We start from the raw sequence: 17437 nt of genomic DNA on the forward strand, positions 1-17437 counted from the left end.
TTCAAGCACCTTCTGGTACAGTGGGGATCCCTGGTCTCTGGCACCTTTATTTTGGGGGTCATGAGCTGAAAAGTTTGAGAACCACTATTCTAATACTGCCATTCAGTCTCAGGAAGTGGGAAATGAAGTTCGACTGCTCTTATTGATAGAAATCATCATGCAGGGAGACATTTTAGGCCTTTTTAACCTTTAGGAAAGCCCAGAAACAAGCTGCACTCTTATACCAGAGCTATCTATAATCTGGATTTTACAGTTATGAATCCTCAGAAAATTAACTGAGTTAGATGCCTTGTTTATTATCAGGTTTGGGTAGAGATACTTATAAATAAAACAACACAGTTTTTTAACTCTTTCTAGGGGTTTTCAGCACTGAACAGAACTGTTTGGATCCTGATGCTGATGGCAACTCACCACAGAGGAGTATTGATAATTCTGACTCGGTCTTTCTAAGCAGGAATCTTTGGCCGGTGTTTAAAAGGCCACAGATCAGCCTGAGGGCTCAAAGCTCGTGTGTAAAGGTCAGGGAAGTCCAAGTTATGAGTTTGAACTTTTTAAAATGTTTGAGATGTTAACAATACGTGCCATGTGAGCTTACACTCACTACTGAAGAGACAGAACATCAAATGAACAAATGAGCAGGGTTGACTAACATGTTGAGCAGCAGATTGCAATTAAAAAAATCTTTCAGCATGTCAATAAAAGATGGTTTTATGGATAAAATATTAATTACGGAAGTGAAGGAAATGTTTTTGCATCTGCATAATACATAGCATTTGACAAAATGATCCTGAATGGTAAACTAAATCATTTCCAGGGATCTAAGTGTTTTTTGGCGTGTTTATGGCCGTGCTCTCTCATCCTTGTTTTTGCAGAGTTAACACGGTTGATCTGCAGCGAGTGTCACATCAATCAGCTTTAGCTGTAAACTTCCACTGAATATCACGTTGTGCTTCAGAGGAGTCAGTGACTTCTCCTCAGTCAAAAGCACAGCAAGCTCAGTTTATTTTCATTATTTATCATTTATAACACCTCTGTGCTTCTTAGAGCAAATGTGTTCATTTTTCATGCTATGGAAAGTACCAAAGAGTGGGAAAATGGCTGAAAAGTAAAGCCTGGTAATGATTCACCAGTTCAGCGTTAAAGTTTAATTACAGATGTGGCTGAAATAAACGCAGCCACCATGAAGAGGCAACGGCATAAAACCACAAAATATACTCTGAATCCACCAGGGTCAACAGCTTAGACAAGAAAATTGATGTAATTTAAGACAGCACTTTATTCTCAAAGACCATCTCTAATGACAGAGTGGTTCTGCACCTTTCTTAAGTACCTCACAAATGACCCCCAAAGGAATAAAAATATCACAAAAAAATCCCTGAAATTATGTTCAGCCATTTACAATAATGAGAAATAGCTAAGCTGGTAATTATTGAGACTCATGCATATTAATCATGATCCATACACTCTTTTGAAGAAGTTGCACGTGAATATGACAGAAGCTGCATGCAATTGTTTTCCATACATTTTATCTAACAACTATTAACTATTTGCATTTGCCAGATTTATTTATCATTATGAATCCATTGATCTAGCTACTGTAATGCTGAAGAAAACTGGCAGAGTGATGATTCTCAGGCAGAGTCTGAACTTTGAAAACTGGAGATAAGTTTATCTAAAAAATATATTTCTAGCCAGATTGGCGGCTGTACTTGTTGGGCATTGAATCGGTTCTCTACAGAGTGGGGGTAAGAAGTGATTTCTGCATGAAAAATGATACCTAGTCCATGTTTTGAGCTGTTTACACTGCACCAGGCGTTAAAAGTGGAGAAAAAACATTCTTAATTTTTGAGCTACTTTTAATTCTACTGCAATTATCTGGGCTGCCTGTTGTAATGCCGAATAGGGTAGAGGATTAGCTCCGCCTACTCCTCCAAACAAGGTATGCTCCCTTAGAAAGCATTTTGGAAGGGAAGGACTTTTCAAAAAATTCTCCAAAAGTGATTGGAGGAACGTTCTGTCTGTCACATTCATCGCGGGCCAACCAGAGTGACAAGACAAAATTACATTCTGCCCATGCGCTACTCTTGAGCTGAAAGGCTACTGCTGCCATACAGTGTTAATGGCGGAGCTTCTTGATGAATATTGTTGATGCCAAGGCCAATCAGGAGACATGCATAAACATCTTCTCTGCCAAGACAAGCTTCCAGTGTAGCCTTTGCTCTTGTTTTTAAAAAGGAATGTGGCCCAGTTCTGATTAAACTGCCGCTTTCCCACAGCTACATCTGAGCTAACAGCTAAGTTAGTGATTTTGATGGGGGAGGTCTCAGTGCTGTGGTGTGGTCCTGACCCTGTTGGAGGGTTTGTAGAGATGAAAGTTGTTGCTGAGAATGGAACATTGGAGGTTGGTCTGTTAGATATAGTTGAGGTCTTCCAGGTCTGAACCTGGCTTGTTGAAGATGGGTGATACTCAGGCCAATTTGAAGCAGGGGGGGACTGTTCCAGTTCTTAGGGAGGAACTGATGATGTCCACCATGATCGGGCACAGGATAGGTAGGCACACTTCGACCAAGTATGTGGACATGCCATCCAAGGAGCATGTACAAGCCTGGGCCTTGGATAGATCCATTTAAAGCTTCAAAGTTCTAACTTTTAGCCATTCCCATTCATTCCTAATGCTTGTCCCACTTTCCTAACCTCAAATGGACATTTGAGTCAAACTATACTGAATACCATGCCATGCTGAAGCACGTCTGAGCTTTAGGTGGAGCTGAGATGAGTCTCATGACAAACAGCTACACTGTGTCGGCTTGCAGTCATACCAGCCATGCCCTTAATTATGCACACATTACTATCCTTAATTAAACCGAAATATACAAGTTATTTAAAAAATTAGGTCATGTCTTTATGGGCACAGAGAGTGCCCATATGGGTCCAGTTCTGCTAAAACTGCCACTATACTATAGCTACATCCAAGCTGATCACTACAACAGCGGCAGTCATTGCTGAAGCTAGAGGCGGGGTTTCATTACAGCTAAACCCCACCTCTAGCTTCAGCCATTCTCCTCAACTGATACTGATTGGTCTGGTCTGTTCTCAGATCAGGAATAGCCGTTTCAGATTGGAGCTTTGCATGATGGATCTTCCCTGATGACAGACAAGAAACCTGGCCAGTCCATCTGGTTTCAAGGTCATGGATGTGTGGGATGTAAACTACAAACATGGCAACAGTGAATATGACAATAATTCATGTTTAAAACTAACATAATTAATACTAATAATAAACAGTAAACAAACATCAGCTCAGACAGATCACGATCAGCATCAGAACCCACAGGAAACACCATCTGCATCCCGTTTCCCTAATATTTTTATCCATGCATGGATGTAGCGGCCCCAGTGTTTCAGTTTAATTAGCGACCATGTTAACTGGTGACTTTTACCTGAATGTATAGACAGATGTTGTCTGTGATAGCAGCCATTATGCACTTGCATGGTTAGCAGTCTTGGATGTAACAGTTACCATGTAGAGTTTGTCAAGTCTAACATGACATTTTAAGTTAAATCTATAAGAATTAAGATTTTCTCTGCCTTTAAAAACTATTGGAAATATTTGAGATACTGTAAAACCTCAACTACACAAAGTATATAAGACAGGTTTAGTCATCTTTTACTTAATGTAGGCATTTCAGTGTGAAAATCTGACATAATGTCTCTTTAACTCTGGTTTGATTTTACACATTGCCTTCAGGTTATAATGTAGCAGTAGATGTAGCTCATATATAGCCATGAGACCTCTCAACAGATGGTGAGTCTTTTCACCTTTGAACAGGAAAGGTGTGACTGTACATTCACTGGAACACTGACTGCAAATGTTAACCACCCTGTCAGCCTTTTAATTATCACCTCCTGGATATGAATAACTCCTTTGTCTTCTGATGCTTTCTCTTCTCCTCACACTAATGGAGTCTCATTTTCTCCAATTCTCACAGATGGAGATGAGCATGACGAAACCCTGATTGTTCTTGTTTGTCATCAACACGCCTCACTGACATTTTCTAATGAAGCCGTGCAGAGTCAGGTGCAACCAAAGACACATGGCATTGTATCCTTTGTTTTAAGGAGATAACTCAGTTGAAACAAATTAATGCTTTTGACCTTGTGTGCTAAGAATTAGAACAAAACAAACAGAGATAATTCTGGAAATTACTGCATGGGCTCAGGAACACTTCCAGAAATCACTGTCTGTTCACACAGTTCAACGTACCAACCATAAACGCAAGTTAAGGCTGTATCATGACAGAAGAAGTCATATGTGAGCAGGATCGATAGACACTGCTGTCTTCTCTGGGCCAAAGCTCATTTAAAAAGGCGAAATGGAAAACTGTTCTGTGAGGAGATTCAAACTGAAATTTTGAATTCTATTTTAGGCTGGGAATGAATGCCTAAAATAAAATTCAATCATACTATCCCTGTCGTGTAGCTTTAGCCCCTCTACTGCCTCTACCTTAGACCTTAGAGAAGGTGCACTTGATTTGCTCACCCAGCTGTCCAGGAATGATATTAATATTATTAATTAGTATTTTGTGCTCACATTATACCTACTTGGTGGTCACTGATTAGTAGTGTGCAAGTTATACTTATGTTGTGGCCACAAATTGGTATTTTGTGGCCACGAATTAGTAATTTGTGCACGTTATAGCTATATTGTAGCCACAGTTTAATTTTCTTTGACCATGTCATGTCTGGGGCTCCGTAAAGGGGGAGACTGCAGCTAACTCAGTTGAGTGAGCAATAGTCCACTCAGAGTAATAATTCACTGCCACAATAGTCCAAAATAATCAACAACCATTTGTCAGTAACTTAACACATAACTGTTGTTATGTGTAAATCAGTAGCACACTTCTAATTAGAGGCCTTTAAAATACACACTAAACCTAATTATGCCTCAAAAACATTAGCCACAGCTTATCATTGAGGTTTATTTCATTCTTATGTCCTACATTTATTTGAAAGCATATAAGGGACAAAGAGGTCATTTTAATTCTCAGATGAGGTGGAACATTTGGCTTTTGGGCCCCTATTGGCTTGTGGGGCCCTATGCATTTGCATAGTCTGCATATAGCAAGAAACGGCTCTACCAAACCAAATACCACAACCATCACAACAGCGTGACTCTTCTACTGTGGCAACAGTAGAAGAGTCCAGGTGCTGAACTGACCTGGGCAAAGAAGACCCAGGACTGTTGAGCAGCTGGAATCCTACATCAGACAAGAATGGGGCAAGAATTGCTACCTATAATCTATGTCATTAAATGATGAAATATCTTAGTTTGAATGTCTGATATGTTTTTCATGTTCTACTTTGAAAAAATATGGGTTCATGAGATTTGAAAATCACTGTGTCCCAACTTATTTTGGAATTGAGGTTGTACAAAGTTTTTATTTATGGTGATATTTATCTAATGTGTTAGGCTCAGCACCTCGAACTGATCAATTTAAAATATATTGAATATTTTACACATTTACACATTTTCTTTTTTTTTTACTTTTAAGCAATTTGTACCAAGTAGGATTTATTTATTGCTTTCTAAAACGTTCAGTCATGTTTTTTATGTACTTTGTCTTGTCGGCTGACCTTGCTTTGTGGCAGTGTTTTGTCTTACGCCAGTCTGTGTGGAACTACAGATGGAAATTAGTAACTCACAAAATCTGGTGGAACCATTTCTTCATTTACTATGTATGGATGATGAATGCCATTGCACACTGTCTCCTGATAAATTAATAAAACTTTTAAAAAATTGAATAAAACAATAAATAAAAGATTTTCCCTCGCCAGATCTTATGGGGGAAAACTACTCTTACACTATAAAAACTCGTGATTTTTAAGTAAAATACTTCTGGATTTTTCCTCCAAATATTAACTCTTTTTCTATATTCTGTGAGTATGCTAAACTTAGTCAAACAAAACATGGTTCTCAAAAATTATCAATTAATCCAACACTAAAGGGATGAAAGAATAGGACATGCTGAACAGGAAGAAACGTTGAAATAGGGAACAGTAGTGGGAGGGGGGAGAATGAAGAAGTGGACCATGCAATCCTCTTTACCTCCAGGGCTCGGAGTCGCTCGAGCAGAGGATTGCTGTCCTTTGAATCTTCCTCCGACCCTCCACCGGCCTCAGGCGAGGCAGCCATCTCTGCCGCTGTGGCTGTAGGACCCTCCAGACTGTCCTGCTGCTTCCACATCTCCTCTAGGAGTTTGTCCTGAGATGCAGAGAGAGCAGATCAAAGAGTCAGCCTCAAGAGTTGTAAAGAAATGAAGAAAAGTTTTTCACATCATGGTGGGCCCCGGATATAATGGTAAATGTAACACACAGCAATGAAAAAGGCTCTTTGTGATCCTTTTTGTTTCTATACCTACATCTGCCATCAAGTTCAAGTCAGTTCACCTAAAATATCATGAGTTTGGACGTGGTTGAAATAACTAGTTATGTACTCAAATGAATGTAACTGAGTAGTATTTTGGGGTACTTATAGTTTTACTTGAGTACAACACACTCATACTTTTTTCCACCTCTGTTGAATACTTTAGCACATAGAGAGAATGATTCCACATCACAACTCTAAACACCAGCAAAAACTTCAGTGTTGATATTTTGGGTTAAACATCTTTTTTAGTTTAACTCCCAAAGTTTAATTTTAACTAAATTCTGAGTAAAATGGTCTTCAGAGTTGGTGTTATTTGATAGTCTTGATACACCAGTGGTAGTTCAACTCTGAAAAGGGTGGACTAGTCTAAGCTCCGCCCACTGCCATGTCAAATCAAGGGGGAAATGTGGCCAGAGTTTCCAACTTTGTGCTTAGGCAGAGTGTTTAGATGTGTTTTATATGTGTTTAGTTGTGTTTGGATGTTGCATGTTGATTCTTGTTTAGGGTCCTTTTGCTCATGTTTCCGATGGATTGTTGTTGTTTTTCATGTGAGACACAGTTGCACCGTGAGTGAAGTTATCCACTGAGTTAGAGTTTAACTTTAAGTTTTCCTGAAGAGTACATAGTATTTTTTATCAGTATGCATTTTCACCCACCTTTACAAAAGCAGAGTTACGTTAAAAGAGTCAAGGCCTTTGCACGCTTTATTAATCCGAATTTTTTTTGCATGTTTAAAAAGAAAATCGATCTCATGTCGTTTCAATCATGTTTGCACACTGACAGCCAAATGTTCCTCTGTTTGCTTCTGAGTATTATTATCATTATAATTATCAATAAAGCTAACTTAGCTAGACTGGCTTGAGCTAAAGCTAACGAAGCTAGGCAGGCCACTGTTCATGTAACTTCTTCTAAAACAGGTCTATGCATAATTTAATGTCTGTTTCATTTTTTAAATTTTACTCAGTCTGAAATGTTGGCAATGTGGTTATTTCATGTATGTAACTGCCAGACTTTGTTTATGAATAAAGTTGAACATTTAAAAAAAACAGAACAAATCAAAACGTGCCAAAGCAGTGCTGAGTAAGTTACTATAACAGGGACGTTGTGTACTATATGGTCTCTTTACATCATGTATTTGTGATGATAGTATTGACAATGTTGTCTTTGTACCTTGTATGCTTTCATGAGGTCCAGCGGGTCCACTTTGGGCCCCTCCAGTGAGTCCTGGTTCTGTAGTAGCGTTCGCACCGTCTCCTCCATGCTGTTCAAGACCAACACAGGAAAACAGGTCAGTTGCAGGAGAATTAAACACTTCAGCAAAATCAGTATTGAACAGGGATAAGGCAAATCTTTCATTTGAAAACTGATATTGATATCTTACCCACTGACACTGGTATTCTTTAACAATTTTGACTTCAAGTTCTTGTATCTTCAAATCATTTATCACCATATTTTTTCATATAAAGCCTAAAGCTAACATCAGTTTATCATTAATGTATTGTGTTGCACAAAATTGGAGCAATTTATTAAATTTTAACTAAAGAAATAGACATTACAGATTTACTAAGAAGTATTCTGCTGTAGGAACATGAAGAATTGCCCAATCACTGTTAATAATTTAAACTTGTTATCTTTATAGTTTTAAAAGCATTCTTAGTTGTAGTGTTTTAATAGTTTTAATGGCAATATTTTCAATGTGATGTTACCTTGAGTTATTTTAATATACCTAATTTCCTTGAATTCCACAAAACCTAAATTTAAAGGTTATTGAAGTAAATAAAAAAAATTATTAATGCAATTATTTAAGTTGGATAAAGAAAAAAGAGTCAAATAATGTGACTAATCTGCTTCATTACATAGCAGAGTCATGAACATGATTACATAAAAATCTTTATTTCTACTGCAGAAAAAGCTAGTCAGGTAGCTTTATAACAAACAAAAAAGTAGGGACATTAAATCGTGTAAGACAGTCTACAAGTCTTCACTGCAGTTTGCTGCTGAATATGAGAGTTTGGTTTTCAGATTAAAGGTTCAACCTGTAATTTTTCACCAATCACCTTCAGGTTGATCTGTTCTGTATTCTAATGATGGGATCATCTCTGTTTATGGTTGGATCACTGACCAGAATGCCATCATATCAGAATATGACAGGGAAAACAATGCATGGTGCGATTAAAATATCCCGCATTACAATATAATTGTTCCAGACCAGTGGAGACAGTAATGGCACTGCTAATTGGATGCAAATGTTCTTAATTAAATGCATAAGGAGCTGATAAAAATGTTGATGGAGGTGAAAAGCTGATTTAATGATCAACCATGTCTTTTTACATCCATACCCAATCAATTATTCCTGATTGATCTAAAAATTAATTTATGGCTGGTAACGTTTGGAGGATAATGATTAAACACCATCTAATTGGAGTACACACATATCTGCTGGCTATTGACATTTTATATGCAAATCATGAGAAACAAAAACAAAGGGTGCAGTCTGATACCTGAAATATCAGAATTGTAATACTTCCTTGCCTACACTAGCCAGATTTTCCACCAATGTGTACTTATGTTCGTATGCACGTATCTAAAAAACATACAAGCCATTCTTTTAAACACAGTATTTCAAGAACACAAATTATAGCCAGAAAATTCTTATTTTTTTGGAACTTAAATGTTTATTTCAATTTCTACTGAAATCTAAAAAATTCCAAATTTCCATAAAAATTAACATATATATTTTTTGTATCTCATTTGATACGTTAGGTCCTTTTGGTAATTAATAATCCATTTGGGGGCATTTTTATCATTTATCAGATTGTATTCAGAAGTTTTTTTAGTAATTTATTGATCATATTGATTAGATAGAGGTATCATAAAAGTATGTTTCAAATATGATACAACAGGCTTGAAGGGGGTTTTCCCCACAAGGACTCATTCATGACCCACTAAAACAACTCTGTGACCCACTTCTGGATCCAGACCCACCTGTTGAGAACCCTTCTTATAAAGGACGAACATAATCATCGATCAACTACAAAATAAAAGCTGAGCTTAACTCTTAAAATGATGGTTCAGAAAATAAGTTGCACTATATTTTCAGGTTCCAAAGCTTTTTAGACGGGGAAATAAAGGTCATCTGTCTCATCTTTCTAACTGTAGTCCTTTAGCTGACGTATTTCTGCATTTTGCCCTCTTACTGTCTCATTACATGAAAGAACAACCCTTTAATGTGCAATCATGGTGTTTTTTGCCCACAGGGAGAGGAGGTTTCAGACTATAAAATCAACATTTTTTTTGACCTTATAAGACTAAGATAGCAAAACTTTTCACGTGCAGTCTTTGTTTTACAGATAAAGAGTAGGTGTAGTTAGAAATGCACTAATTCACTACTTTAAATGAGTTACCAGCTGATATCGCTTCTGTTGACAAACATCAGTCATCTGCACATCATGTGGCATGTACAGATGTCAGTATCCATGGTTTGTCTGTTGTCTCTAATCAATTTAATGCCGACATGTAGTTCACCTAACTGATGAGTCAAACAAGAGTTTTTTTTTACAGGGCAGAAGAGGTCATCTGTCAGACAAATCTGATCAGTTTTCACTGAGAAAACATTAGCATAGTGTGACTGTTGCACCAAAAATAACATCAGTATCTGCATCAGCCACAGCTACAATGTTCTATAGCTGATCTCTCCATGAAAATAAATCAAATATTTGCACTTTCATATCACTATTTTCACCCTCGCTCCCTCTGTAATGAATGAATTGATTCTCTTTCAAGTTAAAATTAAATATTTATAAAGTTAGTTCCTGTAGTTGTCTTTTGTTGTTTGGCGTGAGACAGAAAGTGTGTGGTGGGTTTTTTAAAGGCCTTAAGTGAAATAGCCCCCTGCTGAGACTCAACACTGATGAAAACAGAAGGAGTGAATCCAAACAGGAGAGCTTGAGGACAGCAAAAACAAAACAAAGAGCTACAAAATAATTTGTAAAACCAAGAGGAAAGTTGGGTAAAAATTACCTAACAGTTTCCAAACTAAGAGAATTCTTTCCCAAAATATTTAAAATTTTAAATACATAAGAAATTTAGGGAAGTTTAGAGTTAATTCAAGCTTAACCTTACACACCTTAGTGTGGAAATATCCAAAAATTATGTCTTAATATATTTTAGGTAATTCCTCACTTATGCTGAAACAGACTTGTATGCTGCATTTTTTAAAAGTAAATCACATAAAAATGTGTCGACTCTAAAGCTTAGTTTTCTCATTTCTATTGCACCAGGTCAACTCATTCTTTAACATATTATACATTCACATTATTAAGGCTTCAAAGACCTTTAACGCTGCAGCTGACATTTGTCTAAATGACATTTACTCTTCCAGCGTCTTGTCCTCTTGTGATTTTGTCTCGTTAGCTGTGTATCCTTGACGGACACTGACTGTGTTCCTCATAATGTTGCATGCACTGGCATTTTGCCCTGTCACTTCCAGAGCAGCTTTTACCCCAGTTTGATGTATGTGGCACGGCCATTAGCACAAGCCGCTGACTGTGAGCACATCATTGGCATTCTCGCCCTGAGTCACTGCCACTGACCTGAAACAAACCCACACTAAATGAAACCAGCAGGTGACGGGGCAGTGGGAGGGAGGATAGTACTCTAAGGTTGAGTTTAAGGACCAGAGAACGGCACATTGAGTCCTTCTATCACAACGGTATGAAGTGTGTAAGAAGAGAAATGCTTGATGGTATAAGCAGAGGTTTGAGAAGGCTGCAAACTAAAGAGTATTGGATCTAGACTCGGAATCGGTAAATACTCAACATTGAAAAAATGGATCAGGATTGGAAGCCAAAAACGCTGATCAGGACAGCCCTAAAAACAACCATGCTGTGAAGTTCTCCGCTTTGTGAAAGACTGCATGGGCAGCTGTGACTGCAGAGTCTTTGAAGAAGACATGGCCATCTAACACTGGTAAATGTGCTCTTTTATCCCCCCACCAAGCTCTACTATTAGTAAACTACAACAGCATCTGCTTGCTTAGCTCAGGTTACTTACCAGAGCTGTACACCTCATTTTGTCTCTTCACTCTGATTGGCCCATAATGGATATAACAGACGAAATGTTCATCCAATCATGCACCCTAATTTTTGAAAAGTCCCACTCTTGTTCCAACTTTTTTGGAATGTGATGAAGGCATCAAATCCAGATTTTTTGTATATTCATAAAAAACAATAAAGTTAACCAGTTTGAATGTTAATATCTCAACTGTGCTGTGATCAGTTGAATGAAAACAAATTTTAAAATCACTATGTTCTATTTCCATCCGCATTTTAAACAGTGTCCCAACTTTTTGGGGAGTTAGGGTTTGTAAAATAATTTCTAATTAGACTAAAAACATCAACTTTAAGGGGAAACTACTTTTCCTTCATATCTAATCACATTTCACTTTTCAGTGTAAAAATACGGATCTGTTGTATGAAGAAACCTCTCAGCTGCTCCATGCTTTCACCATGTCTCCATTTAGACTCAAAAGGAAAGTACAGTTCTGTTGTTTAAAGTAATGTGATCAAATAGTAAAATTAAAACTCTTAGGAATAAATATATCATTTTATGTGACTATGGCAGAAGTTAATGTGCTTGCACTGCTCTTTTTCACAACACGGAAGTACAATACCCAAAAAAGGCAAGTCAGAGCTGATGACTCTATACCATGAAGGTTAAATCTTTCTAAATCAGAAAACAATGCTTAATTTACACTTTATCTAGGGAAAAATCCACAACCCTCTTTTTTGCAGTATCTAAAGGTTATATTTCACATCATCTGAGCCTCAACATTTCAATGTCCAACAGCAGCAATGCAAAAACAGAGCATTTCCACATGAGAGCCGATCTTCTACAGGGGTTTCAGCTCATCAGGTTTACTTCCCTTGAAGTTTCACAAGTCCACCTGCTTCCCCTCAAAATTCATGTTATTCTCAGAAATATTTCATTCATTGCCTCGCCTTTCCCCGCTCAGTCATCACTCACCCCATGCTGCTCTCCTACTGACTCTCCCCAGGCCCGGTCATTTAAAATGAAGCGAACCACACTGCTCCTCTGAGTCCTCGGCTCAGCGTTAGTCACTGCTCTGTGTTTGTGACTGGGAGATGGAAAATGGGTCTGCTGGTCTCCCCATGGACCGTGTGGGACATAATGTGCAGCTGAGTGCTCTCAAAAAGGGGAAAAACAAGTTCCCACCCTGTCTGGCTTCGGTCTAACAAGGCCTCGTACGCTCCATGCTGGTCTCATGACTGCAGTTTGGCAGCAGAAATGTCTGCGGTCCAATTGTTCCTCTGTTCAGCCGCTTTCAGATGTGCTGCTGAATGAATTTTTGTTTGGCTCTAAGTCAGCTATTAAGAACAAGGATTTGTCAGATGGTTGTATTGTGGTGCAGGAAATTAAAAAAAAACTCACAAGAGGCAGATTAAAGCGCTTTCAGAAGCTAAGCTGAACTATCCATGACTAATTAACTCACTTTAATGTGTTCAATTGGTTCACTTTAGTTCTACCTTAAAGTTCACATAAAAAGGACATGCCTGAAAGACATGGACAACAGTATTCCTTCTCATTTCATACAACTAAAACCTTTAAACATTTTAGTATGAGGGTTGATTATGCAATAGGATGTTAGAAGGTTATCTTTTCTTCGGTTTGTTTGCCAGACTTCACATCTCTCACCTGGAAGATCCGTCTGAAGATCAGCTCCAATCTGAAACAATTGTGCCACATCTGAGAACAGACTGAACCAATCAGCGTCATTTTAGGAGAATGAGGTAGCTACGAACAGGGTTTAATCGTACTGGAAGCCAGTAACATTGCTATAGTATAGTGGCAGTTTCTTTATTAAAAGAGGAGCGAAGAACTGTATGGGAAAAGATGTTTTCACCCTTCTCTGGACCTGCTTCAGCTTGAGTTTGAAGTAGTTATGGGCTGGGTTTAGTTGTATTGCAAGCCAATAGCAATGGCTGCCACCAGTAAAGCTACAGGGCTCAACAGTATTGTTCTGAAAGTAAAAACCCCATTATTTTTCTCCATAGTGGGTTTGATTATTAGATCTATTATCAAAATCATCCAAGTTAGACTGGCTACAAGTTCCCTGGGAGTGTCACAAACCTAAAGTGTCACAGCGACTTCTCTGATTGGTGGAGTATCAGGTCGCCATTATATCACCATATCCAGATTGGTTTAATGTCATGCCAGAAAATATAACTGGTTATTTTAAACAATTTAATCCTGAATAAAGACATTTCATTTCATATTTCACATGTTAGGAGTCATATGCATGTTAACTAATGATTAACTAACAATACATTGCTTATTCATTACCTTCTAACTATGCCAATGTTTGCATTCCTTATCATCCATTTTTACTATAGTTTAATTTTGCCTGATAGTGGTGCCTTTTTAATATAGGACATTTTCTGTTCAGCATTATTAGATGTCATGCTGGCTGCTCCATACATATGCAGACACAAATGTGCAGCCATGCATATGTTTAGTTTGTACATCAGTGCCTTTGCATAGATATTTGTCTTAAATGGAAATGACCCTTTTCTTTTAACCAGAGGGATTTTCTGCTCTCTTTCATTTTGCTGCAGGCGACACTTTTCAAAGCCGGACCATCAGCTTATCATGTACAACAATGTATGAATGAACGGCCTAGATTCCTTCATATACACTAATGCAACCTCTTTGCAGACATGCATGAACAGAGCATCAGCTGGACATAGAATATATTGTTCCTTTTTCAGCTGAAATGTTTGAGTTCCTTGTTATTCCTCCACGCGGAAGCGAGAGGCTTAATGTTTTCTGGTTTTATGAATGTACTTTCACATATTGATCAGGAATAATTGGACAGATTTTCCTCAAACTTTGCACAAATGTTCACCCTGACTCTAGTGACTGGATTATGGAGGTCAAAGGACATAAGTAAGTTATAAGTAAGACATAAGTAAAGGTCATAAGGCTCATATGGACAGAAAACACCCATGCCTTTCTTCTTGACCCACCCCTGTACTTTCACTGTCTGGCAATTGGATACTTCGTGGATGATTATAACCACCAGGTGGAAGCTCTGTTTTTCTAAAGTACAATGATGCATTAATTCAAATACAATATTCTTATAAACTAGAACAAGTATTCAGCCTTAAGCAGAATGATTCAATTCCACTCATGAAATAGTCACTGCACCCCACTGTGGCCAGTAATAACACAGATTTGTTGTTTTTATTTACTTTTAATTGGCACCCCTTCTCCAATTTCTACACTAGTTAAATGGATGCATAAAAGTTACATTAAATTACTGTATTTTAAGTCCAGTAAATCTCACGGTAACAATGCCTTTGCTAGAACGCATTGTTTTTCTTTTCTATCTGACTATAAAGAGTGTCTATTGTGTCAGAAAAAGAGCTTAATGAAAAATAAAAAAGAGCAACTAGCAACATTTATAGAGAGACTTCTGACTAAAAATGCCTCTTGACATTATTCTGAACTGATGTGGTGTTGGTTCAGGGCTTTTACTGCTGTTTCCTGTCGATCCAAATTGAAACAACTCTGATCTTTTATGTGAAAAACACTAAAAAAAAGTTAATTCTCAAGGTTTCTGTTTCAAGTTTTCCTGTAAATAAATTATGAGTTACAAACCATCCTCCAGAGTTCCACAAGCATTGCTTCAGCATCTTTAAAAGCTGCTGGTTTATTAGGAAAATCACTGTCTGAATACTGACAGTCATGGTTAGTTTAGAAAATTTTCTGTGGATGCAACACTTACTGTAAAAAGTGTATTTTGAAAATACATTCGGATTGCACTTCCTGTTAATTGTTCTACTTGTTTATATTTAACTGATTCCTGATAATGTATTTTCGTTCTCATTTTACAACAGACATATGCATTCTGAGATATGTGGCATCTCACATAAGCGGTCTGCCGGAGGTTTTTCTGAGATGGATGGTCTGCAGCCAGACCCCTCCCCACAGAACTGGACCACATCTCTTTATTGAAACAAGAGCAGAGAACCATCTTTAAAGCCTTTCTTGGCTTTAAAGCTCTTCTCCCAACCTGCTTTAGGCTGAGTTTGCAATAGTTACGGGTAGGGTTTAGGTGAATTGCCATCATGACTTTTATCCACCAACAAGCTCCACCTCTGGTAAACTACCAGTTGCCTCAGCGCCTGCCTGCTGAGCTCATGTTAACTTACCAGAGCTGCCCATGCCTACTAAGACCCAAAAGGAAAGTACAGTATCGGAGCTTTCCTAGATTCATGTGAAATATATCCCATGAAATGGAAATATGAACTAAACTAAAATCAAAGACAAGAAAAGATGACGAGTTGTATCATGCATCCAGCCTCCATGATGATGGGTATCAAAGAGAGAGGGCTACACACCTGTCTTTTACCACATCCAACATGTGCAAGATGGATTTTTCCAATATGTTTAAATGTTGATGTACATGGTGAGGGGTAAGGGGGACTTGAAAACATTTCTGTCTGCTAGAGACTGGGAACCACTGCTCTTTAGATACTTAAAAAGTGGGTATACTCTGTATACCAACTGCACTACACCATTGGGTGAGACTGACTTCAACACTATTTTCAGCTGTTTAGCACTACTGAAATTTATGAAAACAACAATACAAACTGCTGTAAAACTTTGAAACACAGAAACTGATGTAAAGAAGTCATATTGTCACTGTTTCAACTCTATATTGGTAATAATTTTGTCTTAGCAAATTAAAGGGCAACCAGCCTCAGTGCCCAACAGGAAGTGAGAAAGTAAAGTCAGCTGATTTCCCTCTTGTGGTTTGCAATTGGTGTCAGTTTGGCTGTGGCCTTGCCAGACAGAGCACCATTTGTGCATGAGCAGTCTTCAAGATGCTAAAGCCAGCAAGCTACACCCCAAAAATGTTAGAATATTATTGAGAAAGGAAGTTTGATATAAGTAAGAACAGCAATGACCCACTTTCCCCTAATCTATTTTGGATACATCCTCCACCAAATTCAATTTTTAGGGAGAGTTGTTTTGTTGCTGCTGCTGTTGTGTACATCTTAAGCTGTTTTTCCACATAAACTCCTGAAGGTTTTGAATGGGAGGAGGGTTTGGGTGAGGTGGGTGTATCTTAGGAGGCAGAACGTGGCATAAATGATGCAGGAATGGCAGATGAACACACCGGGTCTGAATCAAAGCTGCACGCTACTGAACGTGTTCAATTTGTCAAGAAAGGAACAAGCACGTTTATATTGCATGCATGACTTTCACACTGGTTGCTCATTAGTTGCATGATATAAATTGCCAACCTTGCCTGCTTCCTTGAATTTTCTACAGTATTTACAGCCACATTTCACATCAGCTCATCCAAGCCTCAGAGTTGCCAAATGCAGTCAGCTGTCTTTTGGTTGTGACTTAATTGTAATTGGCAAAAGGGATTTTTAATTGAAGTTTATTGTTTATTTCTTCTGCAGAGTAAAAGAAGGAGATGATATCAACAAAAGAAGACATTTATGGAAATTTTACCCACCAGAGTTGCTGATCCAAGTTACTTTTTAATAAAGGTTTGCTCCACAGCTGACTGACCCATCACCCTGTGCTAACCACTGAGAGATAAAAAAAAATCTTAATTTCTAATTTCCCTAAATATTGGGCAGCAGTTCAAATATCTTCCACATGACAGGAATGAATTAATTCTCAGTCACAAATCATCGGGGTAATCTCACAGCCCACTGAGCAAATGCAGATGGGATCGAAGTCGGATCATGAGGGGCCGTCGGCTGCCTAAGAGTCGGCTGGACTTAATACTGGGTTATTATTTCCCTTTATAGCACGCTGGGTTGGAGATCGATAAAGTGTCAGCACATTAGTAGTCTCACCCTGCAGAGGCTGACACTTCATATCAACTTTAAGTGTCGAGTGCTTCAATAAAACTGCACTTTTTTTTTTCTTCTACAGACTGTCTCTACATGAAGTGTGCTCTTAACT

At 38.1% G+C, this 17437-nt stretch overlaps 1 protein-coding gene across 1 annotated transcript in view; it reads right to left on the minus strand.

Moving 5' to 3' along the window:
• The window catches only part of LOC121522363 (nck-associated protein 5-like), a 124791-nt gene that overhangs the window by 65299 nt on the left and 42055 nt on the right, over window positions 1–17437 (minus strand). The window contains exons 3-4 of the mRNA XM_041806610.1: window positions 7598–7688; window positions 6107–6262 (exon numbers count right to left, since the gene is read on the minus strand). Coding sequence (XP_041662544.1) covers window positions 6107–6262; window positions 7598–7688 — 247 coding nt within the window. The remainder of the gene's footprint in view (window positions 1–6106; window positions 6263–7597; window positions 7689–17437) is intronic.

This window comes from Cheilinus undulatus, linkage group 15 (genome assembly GCF_018320785.1).
Source record: "Cheilinus undulatus linkage group 15, ASM1832078v1, whole genome shotgun sequence".
Classification (NCBI taxonomy): Eukaryota; Metazoa; Chordata; class Actinopteri; order Labriformes; family Labridae; genus Cheilinus; species Cheilinus undulatus.